The sequence below is a fragment of the Drosophila innubila genome, chromosome 4 (assembly GCF_004354385.1).
Source record: "Drosophila innubila isolate TH190305 chromosome 4, UK_Dinn_1.0, whole genome shotgun sequence".
Taxonomy (NCBI): domain Eukaryota; kingdom Metazoa; phylum Arthropoda; class Insecta; order Diptera; family Drosophilidae; genus Drosophila; species Drosophila innubila.
Genome location: NC_047625.1, coordinates 530953 through 550729, shown reverse-complemented (window position 1 = coordinate 550729; position 19777 = coordinate 530953). Strand labels below are relative to the sequence as shown.

General features: G+C 32.8%; 2 protein-coding genes across 5 annotated transcripts; one reads left to right on the top strand and one right to left on the bottom strand.

Annotated features, from left to right (window-relative positions):
• Window positions 1-411: 411 nt before the first annotated feature.
• LOC117787519 (ADP-ribosylation factor 2) lies at window positions 412-1984 on the top strand. The gene is made up of 4 exons (XM_034626103.1): window positions 412-578; window positions 853-1115; window positions 1580-1705; window positions 1777-1984. Exons 1-4 carry the CDS (start codon window positions 512-514, stop codon window positions 1861-1863), a joined length of 543 nt encoding a protein of 180 aa, XP_034481994.1. The 5' UTR covers window positions 412-511; the 3' UTR covers window positions 1864-1984.
• A 157-nt stretch (window positions 1985-2141) lies between these two features.
• Window positions 2142-19360, bottom strand: LOC117786916 (microphthalmia-associated transcription factor). Of its 4 annotated transcripts, none has more exons than XM_034625525.1 (9): window positions 18876-19360; window positions 15383-15749; window positions 15147-15290; window positions 14652-15086; window positions 6330-6350; window positions 4346-4505; window positions 4036-4277; window positions 3751-3966; window positions 2142-3386 (listed from the first exon to the last, which is right to left on the bottom strand). In XM_034625525.1, the coding sequence occupies exons 1-9, from the start codon at window positions 19049-19051 to the stop codon at window positions 2775-2777; spliced, it is 2373 nt and encodes a 790-aa protein (XP_034481416.1). In that variant the 5' UTR covers window positions 19052-19360; the 3' UTR covers window positions 2142-2774. The 4 variants fall into 4 exon arrangements, with proteins under 4 accessions (XP_034481416.1, XP_034481265.1, XP_034481341.1 ...); XM_034625374.1 differs by lacking the exon at window positions 18876-19360 and adding an exon at window positions 16200-16941; XM_034625450.1 differs by lacking the exons at window positions 6330-6350; window positions 18876-19360 and adding an exon at window positions 16200-16942.
• Between the last annotated feature and the right edge of the window lie 417 nt (window positions 19361-19777).

The following is a 19777-nucleotide window of genomic DNA, read 5'->3' as shown; positions in this document are numbered from 1 at the left end:
ATTATTATTATTATTATTATATAAATATAAAATCTAAATAGATAATGACAACTCTGAGCTGATTGTACGATTATAAAAGAACATAAGAAAACCTATCGATATTACACAAAGAAGAAAATATCGATAGAGGGTTGTCGGCAACAGTAGACCTGGTATTTTTAGTTCAGTTTGCTGAATAGGCTCACTCGTTCATATTTGAGTCGTGAACTAAGTCAGTCAATTTGAATGTTAATGTCTAAGTATAGATCACAAGTGCATATAAGTTTGAGTATATAATTTGAATTTTTTTGTGTGTTGTATTTATACCTTAAGCCCATTTGAAAGAGTATATTGTCTTATTTTGTGTTTACTGGTTCATTATAATGGCCAGTTCATTTGAACTTTTTCGGAACGATATTACACATCACTAATCTGCAATCGTTACACGTCAATTTTTTGTGACAAAATTTGTGGGAAATTCTTAATTCTTGAAAGTTTGTTATAATTAGTTGAGTGGAAATAAACTATAAATATGGGATTAACAATTTCCAGTTTGCTGACGCGGCTTTTTGGCAAAAAACAAATGCGCATTCTAATGGGTAGGTTATAAAGTATAGAATGCGAATATGTTTAATTTCCAAAGCCACGCCAAGAACTTCATTGAACACAATTAGCCACGCAGATAAATATTCATTGAGTAGTCAGAGTGAATATGTGCATACATATTGACATGCATTGGCACTAATATATGAATACACGTCAATAAACACACACACATGTACACTTTTACTTACATATTATCTCTTTACTCTCTCTCTCTCTCTCTCTCTCTCTCTCTCTCTCTCTCTCTCTCTCTCTCTCTCTGTAAAACAGTTGGCCTGGACGCTGCCGGAAAGACAACCATTCTGTACAAATTGAAGTTGGGCGAGATTGTGACAACCATTCCGACAATCGGCTTTAATGTAGAAACCGTCGAGTATAAAAATATATGTTTTACCGTTTGGGATGTTGGCGGCCAAGACAAAATTCGACCGCTTTGGCGCCATTACTTTCAGAATACGCAAGGACTCATTTTTGTAGTCGACTCCAATGATCGTGATCGTATTACTGAGGCTGAAAAGGAACTTCAAAATATGGTTAGAGGCATAAAAATTTTCTTAAATATTTGGCATTCAAACCGTTATCGAAACCGTAACATTTAACCGGTATTAACCGATTGAAAATCGTACTGGAACCGTAACCAAAAAAAGACTTCCTAAAACCGAAACTATTCAAACCGAAATCACCGATTAGTTACCGATTCATTTGTAACGGTTAGTTTCGGTTTAGTCAAGCATTTTAACCATCGTTTTTAAACAATTTTGATTTCAAATTTTAATAGATCTTTTTTGAATTCAGAGAAGCTTTGTTTATATATATTTGCTTTCGTATAACATTGTTTCCACCAATTTTTATATCTCAAAAGAAAACGGTAACCGTAACCGAAACAGAAACCGATATTCGATTCAGTTTGATACCCTGCGAAATATTAATATATCTATATAGATTTCTATCTTTTATATTCTGTATTTGGTTCTTTTTTTATTATTATTTATTCAAGCTTCAAGAAGATGAGCTGAGAGATGCGGTTCTGTTGGTCTTTGCCAACAAACAGGATCTTCCGAATGCCATGAGTGCTGCCGAGCTAACTGATAAGTTGCATCTTAACCAATTGAGAAACCGTCATGTAAGTGATTTACTTGTCAACTTGGCATCGAATGTGTCTTGATTTTTTTTTTTTTTTATTTGTGTATGCAGTGGTTTATTCAATCGACTTGTGCAACCCAAGGACACGGTTTATATGAAGGACTTGATTGGCTATCAGCGGAATTGGCCAAAAAATGATAGCCTCATTGGAACTGCAATGTATTTCGACCGAGCGCGCTAGGATTTTGTTTTTCTTATAACTAAAAAATCAATTACTATTGATTAGATTCTAAATAAATATGTATGTGTATAAGTTGAATGAACGTTTTATATATTGAATACTTATGGATCGCAGGTGATTAATATCCAACGGATAGGATTCAAGACAGGATCAGTCAGTCCAGGTCTTTTGATTGCTATTCAAATGAAAATGAACGGCAATTAGCAATATTTTTTCAGATTAATGAGACAATGCATAAATATGTCAACATAGGTTTTGTTTTATTATTCAACAAGTTGCAATTACACATACGAACAAAACAGTAAAAAAGTCGCAGCGGTCAAGATAAAACAAATCAATAATTATATAATCATATTAATAATAATAAAATAAAATACAAACATAAGTAAACAGTTTTTATGGCTGCGATGTAGTAAACCAAACATTTAAGATGTATTAGAGAACAGAGGTAACTTAGGTGACTACACATAAATATTGCAAACAAAATTATATTGTTGTATACTTTGATATATATATATATATATATATATATATATTTAATTCACTAAATACAAGTGCATCTTTGTAGGTCTTTGTATAAAATGTATTTAGCTATAGTTTTGGAATAGCATTGGAATGAATTTGTATACATGCACTTGTATGATTAATTCTAATTTATCTATACATTTATCAACAGCAGCAGCACCTGTGATAAAACAACATAACTAAATGATAAATGATATACTTATTATGACATTGTTTTCAATAATACTTATATCCATTTCATTTACACGTTAATCAAGCATATTTTGCAATGCAAGAGATAATACTAAGCTATTTCTTCAATTGAAATTTGAACTGATCGTTGTTATATGTTTACTGTGTGTGTTCAGAGGTGATCAATATCCAAAGTCTCTGGCGTCAACAGCATCGACTCGCTATGGGAATCATCCACCAAGGAAGATAACGAATCATTTATCATTTCGGCGGTCAAATCCACCGAATGCTGCTGATCATCATCATCATCATTATGCATGCCATGCGATCGTTGGGATGAAGAAAGTAACGGATCGTGCCCACCAACAACATCACACTCATTGAGCATACTAAATGCTCCTCCGTTCTGTTCACTCTCACTGTGATCGTGATGGTGATGATGATTGTGGTGTGAATGGTGATTGTGGTGCTGGTGGTGAAGCTGCCGACTCGTTCGATGACAATGTTCGGACTCTGCGTAGCAATTATTGTGGTTATCAACGGCTTTGCCATCACCTCCTCCAGTCGACGTACAGTAAATATTTCCCTCTGAAGCACCTTTCGATCCAAAACCATTGCACTGTAGTTGTGTTGAAATATTGTTGGGCGAATGCGATGCGGTCATCAAGTGGCTACTGTGAGAGGAAAGCATCGGATCTCCTCCCTGCACCGGGTGCTTGCAGTCTTCCATGAGCTCGTCGATTTGATTTAAGCCCATGCCAGGATCACTACTTATCAATGGAAGCTGCAATGTGAACAAAATAGAGTTCAAATCATTATTTTAATAATAAAATTTAGAGAAATCAAAAATAGATATCAGAAATTTTGAAATTCTTTTTAATCAAAGTGAAAATAACCTCCAAACCGATATTTTAATTATAAAACTTAGGGAAATCAAAAATAGGATGAAAATTCAACTAAGATAATTATTTAGAGTACATATACTTTTTAAATTCAAGTGAATAATAAAATTCAATTCAATATTTTAATAATAAAATGTAAGGAAATCAAAAATAGGATGTATATTCGACCTAAGATAATCCTTTAGACTCATAATTTTAGAGTATCAAAACTATTAAATGAAAATTGAATCTTGATATATAACTTACCTTGCCCTCAATGACATCGTCCATTAGAGAAGCCGAAGCGGAAGCCGAATGACGACTTTGTGCCACTGACAGACTGGCAGACGGTGTTGGACTGGAACCGGAACCGGAACTGGAGCACTTGAGATACGAGATGGCAGAAGGTGTAGGCGCTGATACTGATGTGAGATTGTAATCAGACAGTGGAATGCCGTGGGATTTGGCCTGCATTTCCAATTCCTTGTAGACCAAAAATAAAAAAGATTAAACGATGCATATAGATATCTAATTAATATATATATTATTTACCCTAATGCGAGAAGTAAGCTTTCGATTCTGAAGCTCCGTTTGTCGTTGACGGCTTTCATTTTGCCGTAATCGTGAGACCTCATGCTTTAGGCACTTGATGTAATCGACGGACGATTTAAGTATAGTGCCCTTATTCGGTCGTATATCTCGCACAACCTCGTAGAAGGCCTCACTGCCTTTGGGCAGCAGGGTGCCCAGCTCCTTGATCCTGTCATTAATGTTGAAACGACGTCGCCGCTCAACTGTGGATACAATTCAAAAGTGAGTTTTAATTGTTCTATATAATTATATATATTGTTTATATACTCACTCATATTGTGATTATCCTTTTTCTGTCGATCCTTAGCTAACGCATTTACTTCGGCGTCTGTTAAATTTTGTGGCTCCTGCTTAATTGACAGCTCCGAGCTAAAATTCTTATCAAAGTTGAATGAATCGTTCTGCAAAATGTCGTCAAAGAGATCGTCTGCCTGCAAATACAAAATAAATACATTAATAAGATCAATATTCAAATTTAATATCAAAATTTAGTTGAATAACGATTACCTACTAACAACTGAGGTAAAACTAACTGTTATACATGAATCGGTCACTAATCGGTCATTTCAGGTCGAATAATTTCGTATTTTGTTAAAAAAAAGTATTCTTTCAGCTCCAATTAGAGTTTCAGTTACGTTTATCAATTTTTATTAGTAAATACCAGTTAAAAGTTACGGTTTCGATTACGTCTTTAATTCCTGGTTAACATATTATTTGTCAATGACAATTACTTTAAAATAATGATTGGAATTGGGAAAAAAAATAAACTAATAATTATGTAACGGGCTTCTCTCTTTTTAATGCAAACAGGTTTAATATTTATATAAACACAATTCTTATCAAGGTAGAATTTAATAGAAATTAGGTTGAATTTAGTTAAACAGAGATTTCAACAATTAGTGTGTAGGTTGTGCGTATTAAACAGTCGTGCTCTACTGATTAGGAAGATCCAATGTCCCGCTAACAAAACCTTTCTTTGCTGACGAAAATGCTCGACTACGTGATACCCTACCCGGACACGTATGCACTAACACTTTCGCAAGGCCAGTGTTGCCTAACGTGATACATTGATATTTCAGAGTAGATAGGAAACGTGTAAATATACACATAAGTATACATATATAAATGTTTATACACTGATTCTTATTCATTCATTGTTAAAGGTAGCTACAAAATCAATTTGCAGACACCAATTAAGTGAAATTGAACACACAACTCTCATTGCGCAAGTAAACAACAGTGCTGCCCCCTTTTTCTTTTCTACAAACTCAACATTTTCGGATAAAAGCAATAGATTGCCAATAAAAATCAACTTATCAACTGATTTTAACCAAATTTAATAAAGTATCTAATTTTTTAATCATTCTTCTTCATTGGTCATTTCGTTGATTAGATTCCATATCTCTAAAGAATTGAAGTATTAATAATTAGGTAGACATTTATACTTAATGCAATGACTTAAATGACATTTAAAGTGTTTAATAGAATTCAATTGTAAGGTCAACGATCCGATTCAAAAAATCTAAATCTAGCGGGAAAACAACCAAAACGGCAGCACTGATAACCAGTAACGTCAAATATACTATGAATTCAAAATATTAACATAATTATCGAGTTCAAATTGAAAAATCAAATACTACAATCACAAATCATCAATGAAAATGTGTTTGTAAAATGTTGAATCACGAATATATATTTACATAATATGTAATAAATATTTATTTGTTTCTATTTTTTGAAGACAATTACAGTGATCCTAACATTCTATTGCTAACTTAAATTTAAAGATTTCTTTTTATGAAAAGAAGGTGTTGGGTAATTGTTTCTAATTGCCTCAAATCAATCAATTCGCCGAAATACCTCTGATTTGGATAGTTCCTTAGGTGTACGAGGAACAAACCCGCCGCTGATGTCGCAACGACTGGCATTATCAATAGAAATAGAAAAACTAACTTAAATGAGGCCTAAACACATCAACAACTTTGGGCAAACAGTCGCATAAATGATTGATCGCGGCATACTGTTACTGTACAATTCTGGAGTAGGTTTGCTTTAAAAATTCGAACCCAAATGGGAACATTTTTGAATTATACTTTAAATACTTGATGGGGTCTGTCCTCTTTTATTATTTTGTGTAGAGCTTTTTTTTTTTTAAATCCTGTTAGACCTTCATTATGGATAAAACGGCAATAAAAAGATACAAGTATAATGGGAATATTATTATAGGTGTTATAGCTTTGATTTAGTACACTTACATCGCTGTCAAATGAAGGGAGCTGAAAGCAAAATATAATAAATAAATTAATAATATGTTACAGGTTCAGATGCATTGTATTTATATATTCGTTTTGGAATCCCTGTAACCGTATATTTCATCACGATCGGATAATAAACTCAGGTAGCGGGTGCTTTAGAGTCAATCACACTCGTTCTTACATGCTATTTAATACCGATTTATGAATATCATTAAAATGACAAGTTGGATAAATAATAACTAATCACAGCACTATTTTTGTTTGTATGTATGTGTCATAATTAAAGAAACCTTAAATAGCATATGATAAGGATTTTGATAGTACTGTACAATGGCGCCAATTCCAAGATTCTAAATAAATAAGGGCTGTTTTTTAAATACCCTATGCCTAACTGCGCGAAACTTAAATATTAGGTCATTGATCTTCTCTGATGATAACAAAATCTTAAGAAATTTCAAAGTACCTTTCTTTCATTTCCAATTAAATGGGCAGTGAATAAAAACAGATATAGTAATAAATGTATCTGTATTTGTATCTGTATCTGTGGTACATGAGAGGCCTTCGCGATAATATATATATATATATGTATGTATGTACATATATAGAGAACCTAAATTGTACACGTTATCTAAGCAACAGAAATCTTATTGTCATTACGTCTACGCACATACACACATACGTAAAATAAATAAATAATTCGTCAACACATACATTCAGACGCTAACAAACACACACACACACACACAAACACACACACACACACACACACAAACACACATACATACACACAAGAAACAGAAGGGAACTATAAAAGTCTTAACTGGATTTTCGAGAAAAATTATCAAACGACATATGTATATACAAACAAATGTACACATGTATAAATAGTTAGAAGTATGTATTTAGATATGTAAGAGTATGTACGCAATGTGCATATATTTTTACATACATACAATGCACGTAATCAAATCATATATTAAAGTTTTCACATTGTGTTAATAGAAATGATACAAACACATACATATTATATATGTATATGCAATTAATGTGTGTCAATCAGTCAGTCTGTCGTTATGCCGGTGGAATTCAAACCGGTTTCTAGAAATAAAATGTCCAAAAAGTTTAAGTTTATTTTGCACCGTTTTGAATTTAACCCAAAATCTTAATAATTTTTAAACGATATTTACATGTAGATAAATTTACATTTTGAATTTTTTTCTTTTTATCATTACAGTTTAAATTTTAATTTTGAATTTATACACATTCTTCGTAGTTTTATTTTAAATTTACCTAACTGTTCTAAGTTGACACTAAATAAAGGAAAATAAATAAATATCGTACATTTCAATATTGTCGGACATATACATAGAAACACACACATACACAGACATACCATAGCAATTGCTCAAATATTTGTTAATTATAATTAATTGTAAATATTCAGAAACAGTCGGCAGAGCGAGTGTTGTATTTTGTATTCACATTCGTATTCGTATTCAGCTAACAGCAATAAATAAAAAAAAAAACAACATTAACTACAACAAGAGAAACAAAATAAACAGCAAAATTGAAACAAGTTTCATGAACGCTCGTCAAATTACATACAAATGCAACAAATATACATGTACAGTATTTCAAGTAATTGTTTTGACACAATAAAAAACTCACATACTTTCTATTGTAAATTTAAAAATAGTTCAACTTAATGCAGCCCATTATTTTTGTATTTATTAAGGCTTTCTTAGAACCGCAAGCAACTATAATATAATTTTAATAAAAAGAAGACTCTTTTTTATAAAACTATGTAAATTACTTTTGTATATTAAAACAATTACTGTGTAATGATTTGAGTAATACTCATATAATATTAAAAATATTTATCCACCTAAAGAATTTATTTAAACATTTGCAGGAAAAACCGTGCCTTCTTCATATATTGCACACATTCCAAAGGAACGTGTGTTCGGCATATTTAACGGATTTTTATTGATTGTGGTATTCTTAAAAAATCTATAAGTTATGTTTTTCAACCGATCTCAACAGTCGATATCGTTTTGAAAAGCAAAAAATTAGCTCTAATTAAGAAAAATAATAATTATTTTTTAAATTATTATCGTTGCGCTTAAATTACAATTATGTCGGATTTTTTAGTTTTGATTGATTTTCCAAATTAGATCTCAGGAGGAAATGCAATTAATTAGATTTTTTGAACAGATATTGCTCTTATATAGTATCATCCATAAATTATTCTGCAGGTTCGGAAATAAACAAAAAGTAATTTTTATCCCGCCCTAATGAATATGCCTGAAAGTAAAGCTTTATTATATAGTATGTATGTATGTACACTAATTAAAATGGGTGTCTCGAAAATTGAAGCTTGATTTAATATGAGTGTCAAGCGGGGGCAAAGACATCGAAACTCAGTACTCAGTGTAATACGAGTATCGATAGTATCGCCTCGTATCACGCTCTCCTCACTGACGTTGCCTGCATTTGACTTTAATCATCGACAATCATTGAACACTTGTTATTGAGTTTGTCACACTGAGCGAGAGCAATTGTGCTACCATTCTATATATTTGACAATTAATTCGTATGCATTTTGATGCAATCTATCATACACGACAGAGACAGAGAGAGAGAGAGAGAGACATACCTTTGTCTGTCGGCGGGATGTTATGTTAAGTACCGGCATATTTACTTATATGCTGACTTGATGGTATTTTTTTTTTTGGTCCTTTCGCTTTCTTTGGTCTTTGATCTTTGTTGTGATCTTCTGGCCCGGCAAGTATCCAAATCAGCGATTTCATTAAGAGAACTTACTATCCAACTTGTTATTAATTATCATATGACCGTCGCGGTCGATGAACATCAATTTAGTCTTAAATTTGTTATTGATGGAGCTTTTTTTCAGTCCATTATTATTCTAAAGTACCGCACTTTCATAAAATATGTTTATTTAAGCAACAACAACACAAGCGAACACACATCATATTTTTTTTTTATTAATATTTTTTTTTATTAAATCTTTTAATGTTTACAATAATAATTATAACAATTGCATATTGCATTAATTGGAATTAAAGGTTTAATTTACTTATTATTGAGTAACGACGAGACATCGAATATATACATAACTTAACAACACACACACACAACTCCTCTCGCCGCTAAATACAATATACTACTAATAAGTTATTCCGCGCACACAATTTTCAATAAAACTTTATTTAGCCCTGACAACTTGCTCAATTCAAGTTAGAAGACCAATGGGGAAAATACCATTCACTTCAACTGATCAGTCCCACCACTGTTGCCAACTTTGTAGAAAAAATAGCGGTGCTGCCAACTTGTTTAATTGTCATGATGCAACAAAAAGCGGATTGGCAGGCTTAGTTAACGGATTTAAGCAAGTGATGGGCACGCTTATAGAATCGCTATCGGTTGCTCACACAGACACGAGCCGAATGCGAGGTCGGATGCTGCTGCGAACCACTAATCAAATAACCTGAAAGTGTCTCAGCTAAAAGAATGACTTCCCTATAGGTTGTTTGCTTAGTGATTTGAATCAGTGCACATCTTGCCTTCAACCATGATGAAATAAGTATTTCAATATGCCTTCAACGAGAGCACAACAGAGAAAACATTTATCCCACAAAAAAACCTCTACACGAGGTAAAAGTCTAGCGACGAAAGCATATGCCAGCCCCAAAATGAAATAACATAATATAAGAAATTTTAAATAATATAAATTAATAAAAAAAAAAACACGAAAATTGGCACTCTGCACTGTGTGCAAAAAGGGTGAGCTACCACGAACATAATAATTTCATTTTGGCAGCTATATGATATATGGAACCGATTTGAGCTAAATCTGGTCAGAATGTACAAAACCAACATAAATGCATATTCTATCAGTTTGGTTAAGATATTCCAAAAAAAACAAAAAACTTTTTCGATTGAGCGTCTCTATTGCAGCTATATGATATAGTAAACCGATTTTAACCAAATTTGGTCGGGATGTATAATCCAAGCCCAGATGCATATTCGATCAGTTTGGTTCCGATATCTCAACAAACAAAAAACTTTTTCATACTAAAACTTCATTTTCGATGTATCGTTCCTATTTGCCCATTTTCATGGGCTCAGGGTATAAAAAGAATAAATAAATTTCATATGCGTTGCAGAAAGACAACAAGTTTAGGTCAATTAAACTAGTTTAACCCGAATTGTCAAAAATTTTCTGGCAGCACTGGTTATTTTTGTCGCGCAAAAGCTGTCTGCTACATAGGTTTGCTGATATACCACTTTATTGCTGCTGTCATTTTGAACTCTTAGTAATCACTGCGGACGGCAGTTCGCGTTAGTGACGAAAGCAGCACGAAGGGTGCGAAAGGCGACTAACTATATATACAGCTAAGTTGGAAAATTTGCTACGACTGTCCGATCAGATCAAGTTATAAATTGATCGAAAGGTTTAGTCCTAACTTACAAAATGGCATACTAAAACTTTTTCTAATTCACCTGGGTCACGAGATACGGGGGTGTAAGTGGGAGGGGAAAAATTTGTATGATCGCAGCTTGTGGAGCCGTTTGGGCTTTTTTGTAAAATTATTTATTTTTTAAAAATTCAAAAATACGCGTCGATTGATATCTTAATGACCCAAATCCGTTAACTGGTTGAAAAGATAAATAAATTTGAAATTTTTAGTGGACTTCTCAAAATGAAATGAAAAGTTAGTTTCTTTGTTTGTCTGTTTGTATCAAAGCGCTAAAAAAGCTTAGATGTAATTCCTTTTTGAAAACCTAGAAATGTTTGTTTTACGACTTTTTCAATTTCCCGCTAATTTAGCGGAAAAACGCTCAATCCCGCTAAAATTGAAACCTCAACAGTTTCCAAACCATAGAAGCTACAGATATGTTCTATATATCATTGGAAAGGTGCGTTTGGGCTTTTATGCGTACCTTTTTTTTCTTAAGTATTCAGGTAACATTTTACAGGTGATATAATGTTTTTAAGCTTACATTTTGGCGATTTCTGACAAAATGGCTCTAACGATTTCTGTTAAATTTTATTATGTTTTAATACGTACAATTTCGCGTTTTTTCGTATATGAAACATACATTTTGGTTGAGGGGTTTGGAAGATATTACCTGTTAAGTGAATAAATACATTTTTTTAAAAGTCAAAAATCATGTTTTAGTACGAAAAATTTTTTGGATTTATGAGATATCTCAACCAAACTGATACAATATGCATTTAACTTGGTTTTATATATCCTGACCAAAGTTGGTTCAAATCGGACTACTATATCATATAGCTGTCATAGGACCGATCGGGTCAAAATTAGGTTTTAGTATGAAAAACTTGTTTTTTTTTGTAAGATATTTTAACCAAATTGATAGCATATGCATTTAAGTCAGTTTTAAAAATCCTGACCGAAGCTAGTTCTTATCGGACCCCTATATCAGGACCCCTAGCCAATCGGTCCAATATTAGGTCTTAGTATGAAAAACTTTTTGTTTTACGAGATATCGTAACTAAACTAATAGAATATGCATTTAAATTAGACTTACATATTCTGACCAAAGTTGGTTCTAATCGAACCACTATATCATATAGCTGTCATAGGACCGATCGGGCGAAATTCAAGTCTTAGTATGAAAAACTTTTATTTTCATAGTAAGTACGGGGTCTCTGGCACTAGAGTATGCTCGGCTGTAGCACCGCGAGCAAAGCGAGCAGGGGGCGAAGCCACCTACTTTATCCTTATAATTAAAGAAAAAAATTTCTTTAATATTTTTTGCCTGCATTAATGATAAAGTTACAATGTCAAAAGCAAAAGCAATTGCAAAAATTTCTGATATCCCACAAAAAAAACCTCTACACGAGGTAAAAGTCTAGCGCAAAAAGTAAATTTTATTTACAAAGAAGCTCACCCTTTTTGCTCACAGTGCACAATGCCAATTTTCGCTTTTTTTTATTAATTTATATTTTTTTTTTTTAAATTTTTAGATTAAACTGAATTTTGTTCGTCACAAAATTGGATATCAGAAATATGTCTATATACACTTAATCGGTAATATCTTGCCGAAACGAATTTTTACAGATAAGTGTGATGTACCAAAAAACGCGGAATTTTGTTGACTATAACCTATTAATTTGATAAAGATGTCGTGTGTCAATTTTTCAAAAATGAAAGCTAAAAAAAAACTAGCGGTTTTTCAAAAAATCTTAAAACAAAAAGTCAAAAGTCGTCTAGATTTTCGAAAAGGAATAAATCTTCATTATTACATCTAACGTTTCGCTTTGATGAAAACAGACAAACAAAAAAACTGACTTTTCATCTAATATTGAGAAGGCCACTAAAAATTTCAAATATATTTATCTTTTGAACCAGTTGTCGGATTTGGGTGATCGAAGTGTCAATCAACGCGTATTTTTGATAGAAATTTTTCAAAAATAAAAAATTTTGAGAAAATGCTTCAACGGCCCCTAAGCTGCGATCGCTTAAATTTTGACCCTTCCACTTACACCCCCTTACCTCATGAACCAGGTGAGTTAGAAGAAGTTTTAGTATGCCAATTTGTAAGTTAGGACCAGAGCTCGCAAACAACAGCTAACACTTTTTTTCAATTTCTCAATGAAAAAACCAAAAAAAAAAAACAAAGCACACACGCTCTCGCACTAAGCGGAACACTTTTTTAATCACGCTTGTGCTCTATGTTTGTACGTTCTGCTCAGCAAAAAAAGTGTCTGTCTACGAATAACAACCAAAAAGAGACACATTTGAGCGAGCGCTCACGAAACAACTGATAGCAAATGAGCAAAACACAAAAGTGTCAGCGAAAAGTGTCTTTAAATGTTGTTGTTGTTTTAAGTGCGTATTCTATATGAAGCGACACGAACTTTTAAGCCGCTCGACAATGTACGTACATTTGTTATTGTTTAAAGTTGATTGTATGATAAATATTGCGTACCTATTTATTTACACTTTATATTTGTATATATTTTAATAAATATAACTTTCAAAATCAATTGACGTTTGCTTAATATTCGTACAAAGATCGTTAAATGAGTCGCACACACAAGCACCACTCTCACAATCAAGCATACATGCACAAAAGACACTTTCGAGGTTTGCTCTCAAAAAAAGTGGCAGGGAATAACACAAGCAAAAGGAAAACATAAATAACTGCTTTTGCTTGAGCGATTTACAATTGAGCAAAAACAGAACTGAGAGTGTCTTTACGCTGAAAGTGTTAACTGTTATTTGCGAGCTCTGTACTAAACCTTTCGATCGGTATATAACTCGATCTGATCTGACAGTCACAGCAAATTTTCCATATTAGCTGTATACATTGCTAGTCGCCTTTCGCACCCTTCATGCTGCTTTCGTCACCAGCGCGAACTGCCGTCCGCAGTCTCTTTCTCCTATGACAACCCAATTAATGCCTCTTAACTTATAAATCGAAATAGTGTCCAACTCTGTGGTCACACATTAAGAATTGGAGTTTGCATTAAAAATTTAAAGCAAATATAACATTTTTTGATTCATTTTTCCAAATAGAGCTTTTCAACTAAGGGTCGCAGTGAATATTTATTGCTTTTTAAGCCAAGCGCGCGCATAACTTCCCCGTTCGACGTTCTGGCTGCTAGTGATTTCGCTCTGCTAGTTGCGCTTGGGTTTGCGTGTGTATTGGTAAATCGAACAGCTGATTTGCACGCGTGCGAGGCTGTTCCCATCACTGACTTAAGCCCATTTTCATATTGTGATCAATTTCCAACATGGACTTTGTTACACAACGAAAAGTTCACTTTTATTTTATCTAATTTCAAATTAAATTTTTTCATTCAACTGTCAATTTATTGCCATACTATTGCTTAGAAAACTAAAAAAAAAATTAAATTGCGTGTCGTTACAGATTGTGATCATTTGAAATACGAAACTAAATAAAAAAGGTTCGTTAAAGTTCGTTACTTCTCGGAGAGAGAAGATGCAAGTTAAATTCAAAAAAATATATCATAAAATCGACAAAAATTCGAGCAACATTTTACAAATTCTAACTTTAAAGTTAAGAAAACTTCAAAATAAGATCGAAAAGTTTTTCCAGGGGCCAAGCTTCTGGGCCGGTTGGCGCGAAACCGTTTCATTTGAAGTAAGGACAAAAATTATCACAATTATTCAATTCAAAATCATTAATAAAGCTATCCTCTTGCAGAAGGCAATATGATTTTGTCATGAAAAGTGCAACTCACACATTATAGAAATGTTAAATTGTCTTGAAGTGAGATGTTTAGAATTAATAGGATTCACTTACCTCTGAAGCACTTGTTGCTACCGAGCTAAGACTGGGCGACATTGGAGCAGATGTAGATTGCAGTGGACTCGCTGTGCTGGGACCGGGATAATTTGAGTTGCGCATTGAATTCATCATGTTGTTGTTTCGGTTAACATTTAAATTGGGCTTGCTTGAGACTGCTCCTCCTCCGCCTAAGCTGGCACTCTGATAATCTATGCTAGCGCTTCCAAAGAAACTCGAGTTGCAATTGACGTTGCTGGTGGCGCCAAACGGAGACGGCGAGTGCATCGAATCATCCGAGTGCATTGATTTTCGAAAGTTGCCATTATTCGAAGTAAGATCAGCTCCAGCTCCACCTCCGAAACTATTTGCTCGCTCTGTGTGAACATTTCTATTGATTATAGAGGAACATTGTAGATTTCCTGTCGATACTGAGGTATTTGCAGTTTTATTCTGTTAAGATTAGAGGACATTAATATCAATTCAAAATGTTCTACATAAAGAATAGCTTACATCAAAATTTTGATTGTGATTTTGATGTTGATTTTGATATCCCCAAGCAGATGGCTTAAACGATTCGCTGAGATATTGTCGGACTTGATTCTTTTGCTTTTGGATGACATGATATCTCGTTGGATTCTCAAGAACCGTGCTGACCTAGAAATGGTACAAATTCGAGTATGCATTACTGATCATTTTGTTTATCTAATTTAATGTATATATATATGTATATATATATATATATTTACTTGTAGCACTTGTGGTGGCACATCGACTCCAATGCTCTGCAGGGGCACCTTTAAGGTCATAGGACTGGTCACTGGCAATCGATCCTTTTGACACTGCAGAGATTGCTCCAAGCTGGATGACCCACTGCCACAGGCGCTGGTGCTGCTGCTATTCCCATTTCCATTGCCATCAATGAGCTCCGATTCATTGCGATCTGTCATCCCGAACGCATTCAACATGCTCTGATCCTGTGAATGTAGCAACTGTTGTTGTTGTTGTTGCTGCTGTTGTTGTTGCATTAACATTTGTTGTTCCTGCTGCTGCTCGCGTTGCAACTGCAGCTTCAGCTGAGTCCGAGACGTCGGCGTCGCCGTTTTAAATGTCGGTCTATAAAATAAAAATATATATATTTATTTATTATTCAATATAAATCATGCATCGATAATTATTAATATTTGAATTATTAAAGTTAATTTTAGCTCACTTTTTTAATAGCATAAATAATAATTAAGTTTCAATTTATATTTAAAAATTATAATATTAATCTTTTTTTAATTTTTTTTTTTTTTAGATATAAAATGAAAATAAAAGTTATGCTTTAATTTGCATATTAATAATATAATTTATTTAATAAAATATAAATTTAATTCTAATTTCTTAATTTTTTGAATAAAATATTATAATCGTTACGGTTGCTGCTATAGGTACAAATAGTAACAAATTTGTGTATATAAAAATAGTAATAATTAAATACTTAAGTATTTATTGTACACTTTATAATTGATAATGAATATTCAATAAAATAAAAATATGAGTGTAATGAATGTGAATACCTACCCACCCGTTAGTGGTGGCAATCCCACAACGCGGGTATAGTCTGTAGTTTCTCGCACTGCAATATCACCCAAGTCTACAATGCTTGGATCCATTTCGAGGATCATCTCCAAATCTTTATCGATGCCAACGGTAACACGAATATTAGTACTCGAATTTGAATTAATTGTTTGTTTCTTGATTATTGGCTTCTCTTCTTTTTCTATCATCGATGCATTAATCTCATCGAATTCCATTAGAGTAGATGGCTCCACACCAACCTCAATCAATGGATTGCTCTGCTGATCTCCCTCTGCATTTGGGATTATCTCTCGATCAGTGTCCATTGATGGCATCTGCAGTGTTTGGACACGCCTTAAAAACTCTTGGAATTCCTGCAATCGATCCTCCGATGACGGCAATAATGATTTTGTGTTTCTCACATCCCCAACATTCTGTATTAGATTTTGCGATCTTTGATCCGATTGATACGATCCAACAAATGAGTCATCATCCGCTTCCACAGTGTTCTTTTCAACATTCTTATTCGTTTTCTTACCCCAATAAGAAAACATTTTCGTACACTTCAAGTCAATAGAATATTAAAATTTTCACTCGTTTGTTTTTTATTCCGTTGCTGATTTAATCCAATAAGTGTGCGATTTGTGGTAGAACAAACATCACAAAGGCCTTGATCTTGTCTTGATCAGCCAGAAGAGAATGCGAATGCGGAAAAACCAACTAATTTTTCTGTGAGAGAATTGTTTTCGCTAGACATATGTACATACTCGTATGTAAGCATGTATGTTATCTGCTTGTAAGTATATATAGATATACATATTAATATATATATATATATATTTTGGCTATTGATCGCACATGCGCGATTCTTATGTTTTTGTGTATATCTAATTTAATAGTGTGCAAATAATATCAAAAATACCAATATTTGAAAACAAAATTAGGAAAAAAAACTAGAGACAAAAAATTTGGATAAACAAAATTTAAAAAAACAGTTTAGATTCTAGACTCTAAATTATACATTGTTTCTTGTTTGGACAAGTTCTGCAATACTTTTATAAAAGAATTAACAATAAAATAATTGCTTTGTTTTGGTTTTACCATTTATTTAGAACCTAGAATTTTTAATCAACTTATAAAATGTTTGAAAATAATAATCTGACTAACTGTACATATTTAAAAATTTAATTTAATAGTTTAAGTTTTAAATAAAATGGTTTAGCGATAGTCTTGATTTTTAACGCATTATAACAAAGTTGTATCTAAAGCGTATTTAAATATATATTTACAAATGTACATATTTATATGGCTGCAGGTGTATGCGTCAATTTTGTTTAGCACATTTAGCCAAAGCTCCCAATATCAGTGGAAGACCGATACTATCAAATTGCCAACGTTAAATATCACACTTACGCCGTATAGTATATATGTATGTTTCTACATATGTATGTATTGCTAGATGCATAACTATTTAGATACATATGTACATACACACACATGTAGAAATGTACATTTGTATGTACAAATATATATGTATGTGTGTACTTGATTGGTTTTGATATCGTTGACTCTTAAATTAAAAGGAAGAAGAATGACCATCGACAAATAACATACAGCACACAGTGTACAGTTACTCTCGGCTCATTTGACCCACAACTCATCTTTTGCAATTTGCAAATTTTATTTTTTTTCCTTTTCATTAAAAGATAAAGAAAATAAAAATAAAATTTAAATGTTTAGACTTAAGCCAAATATTTTAATATTATTTTATAAATATACTATATCTGAATCAAACAATAAAAACCAGGGATTAAAACCGTTACTTTAAAGCGGTATTAACCGATTTAAATTGCTAACTTTAAATGAAACCCTAACCGAAACAAGACTTTTTTATTATATCGCAACCGTAAAACCGAAATTATTTAATCCGAAATATCCGATTAGTAAACGATTCATGTGAATCGGTTTGCTTCGGTTCAATCAAGAATTACATTTTTATTATGTTGATAAGGTGAAATCATTGTTTTTAAACAAATTTTGATTTTAAATTTTAATATTGTTTTTATTAAATAGATCTTTTTGAAATCAAAGAATTTTTGTTTATATATTACCTTTTTTTTAACATATAACCACTTTTTATGATGAACCGTTACGAAACCGATATACAAAGATTTTGGGTTAATTTGAAAATTTAAACTGTAACTGAAAGCGATTTTCGATTCGGTTGAATATCCTGATTAAAACAAAACATAGTTACAAATGTAGTGGGTCAAATAAATGGCGAGTCACTGTATGTATACAGTGGGTCATATAATTGTATGGACCATATTGTCTATTTGATTTTTCATTAATTTACAATTTTTTGTGCTTAACTATATTAAATAAAATAAAATAAAATAATGAAATTGTGTGTGAGTTTTAAATAATGTCAAAACAATTATTTGACCTACTGTATACACATACATATGTATGTACATGCATTTATGTATGTAAATCCCGCTCAGCGATAAGATAATAAAAGACTGCTAATCATGCGGAAAGTACAACCGACTATATATACAGGTATTGGTTTTGTGAATATATATGTTTTTTTATATGTCTGAGTGTTTGAACATATGCGTGTGTATGTATGTAAATGGAAACGCATAGATACATACATACATTTTGACCCGTACTTACATTTCATCAGTTCGCAGAGAGCGCGTAGACTTGAGTTCATAGAATTCGACATTCTCCGTATTGCCAGCTACCATTACGTTGGGCAGAAAGTCCATATTGGAGTCGTTGTCATTGAGCAAATTCAGATTTAAATCGAACTCCAAGTCAAAGCCGAGATCAATACCGGATTCGGCCATGACTCTGAAGAAAGAGGAGAATCTCCGACTGTTTCAGACTCTTTTCACTCAATTTAAAAAAACAAGATGTGTTTGTTTTGTACAAAGACTGCTTGTCGTTTAATTAATATCAGTAACCAAACGTGATTGAGACTAATTGAATACGTTGCCACATTTTTGCACAAGTTTCCACGCGTCTTCAAATTGCTATCAAGTCCATAAGCGAGCGATCGAAAAATAACTCAAATATTAGTTATATGCATGGGGTAATAATTATTAGGTGAAATCTCATGAATCAACTCTCATTTATGATTTAACAGTTGTCAGCGCATACAAAATAGAAGGCTGTCTCTTTTGCACTTCAAATCCAAACGAACAGTGTTTGTCTCTGTCACTCTCATAACTGGCAAGGTCTTTCTTCACGTCACAACCGTTTTTTATTACACCATAGTGATACTTTTAATTCTTATCGATTTTCAACCATGTTTACTACTTATAACAGCTGATCATACACTTGGCACAATATATTACGATTAATAACATTGTCCTTTAACTGTCCTCAACGTTCAAGTTTCTTTTAGATTTTTTTGGCCGCAGGGTTGACAATATGCCAATTCAATGTGAGCACCAGTGTCATTCGGTGGCACATATGTATTTCTTGTGACAGAGGCTGCCACGGATATAAAAACAGTTGTTAAACAGCTGCTTCAGTTGCGCTTCCGCCTTGTTTTCCTGTGGCAAGCAATT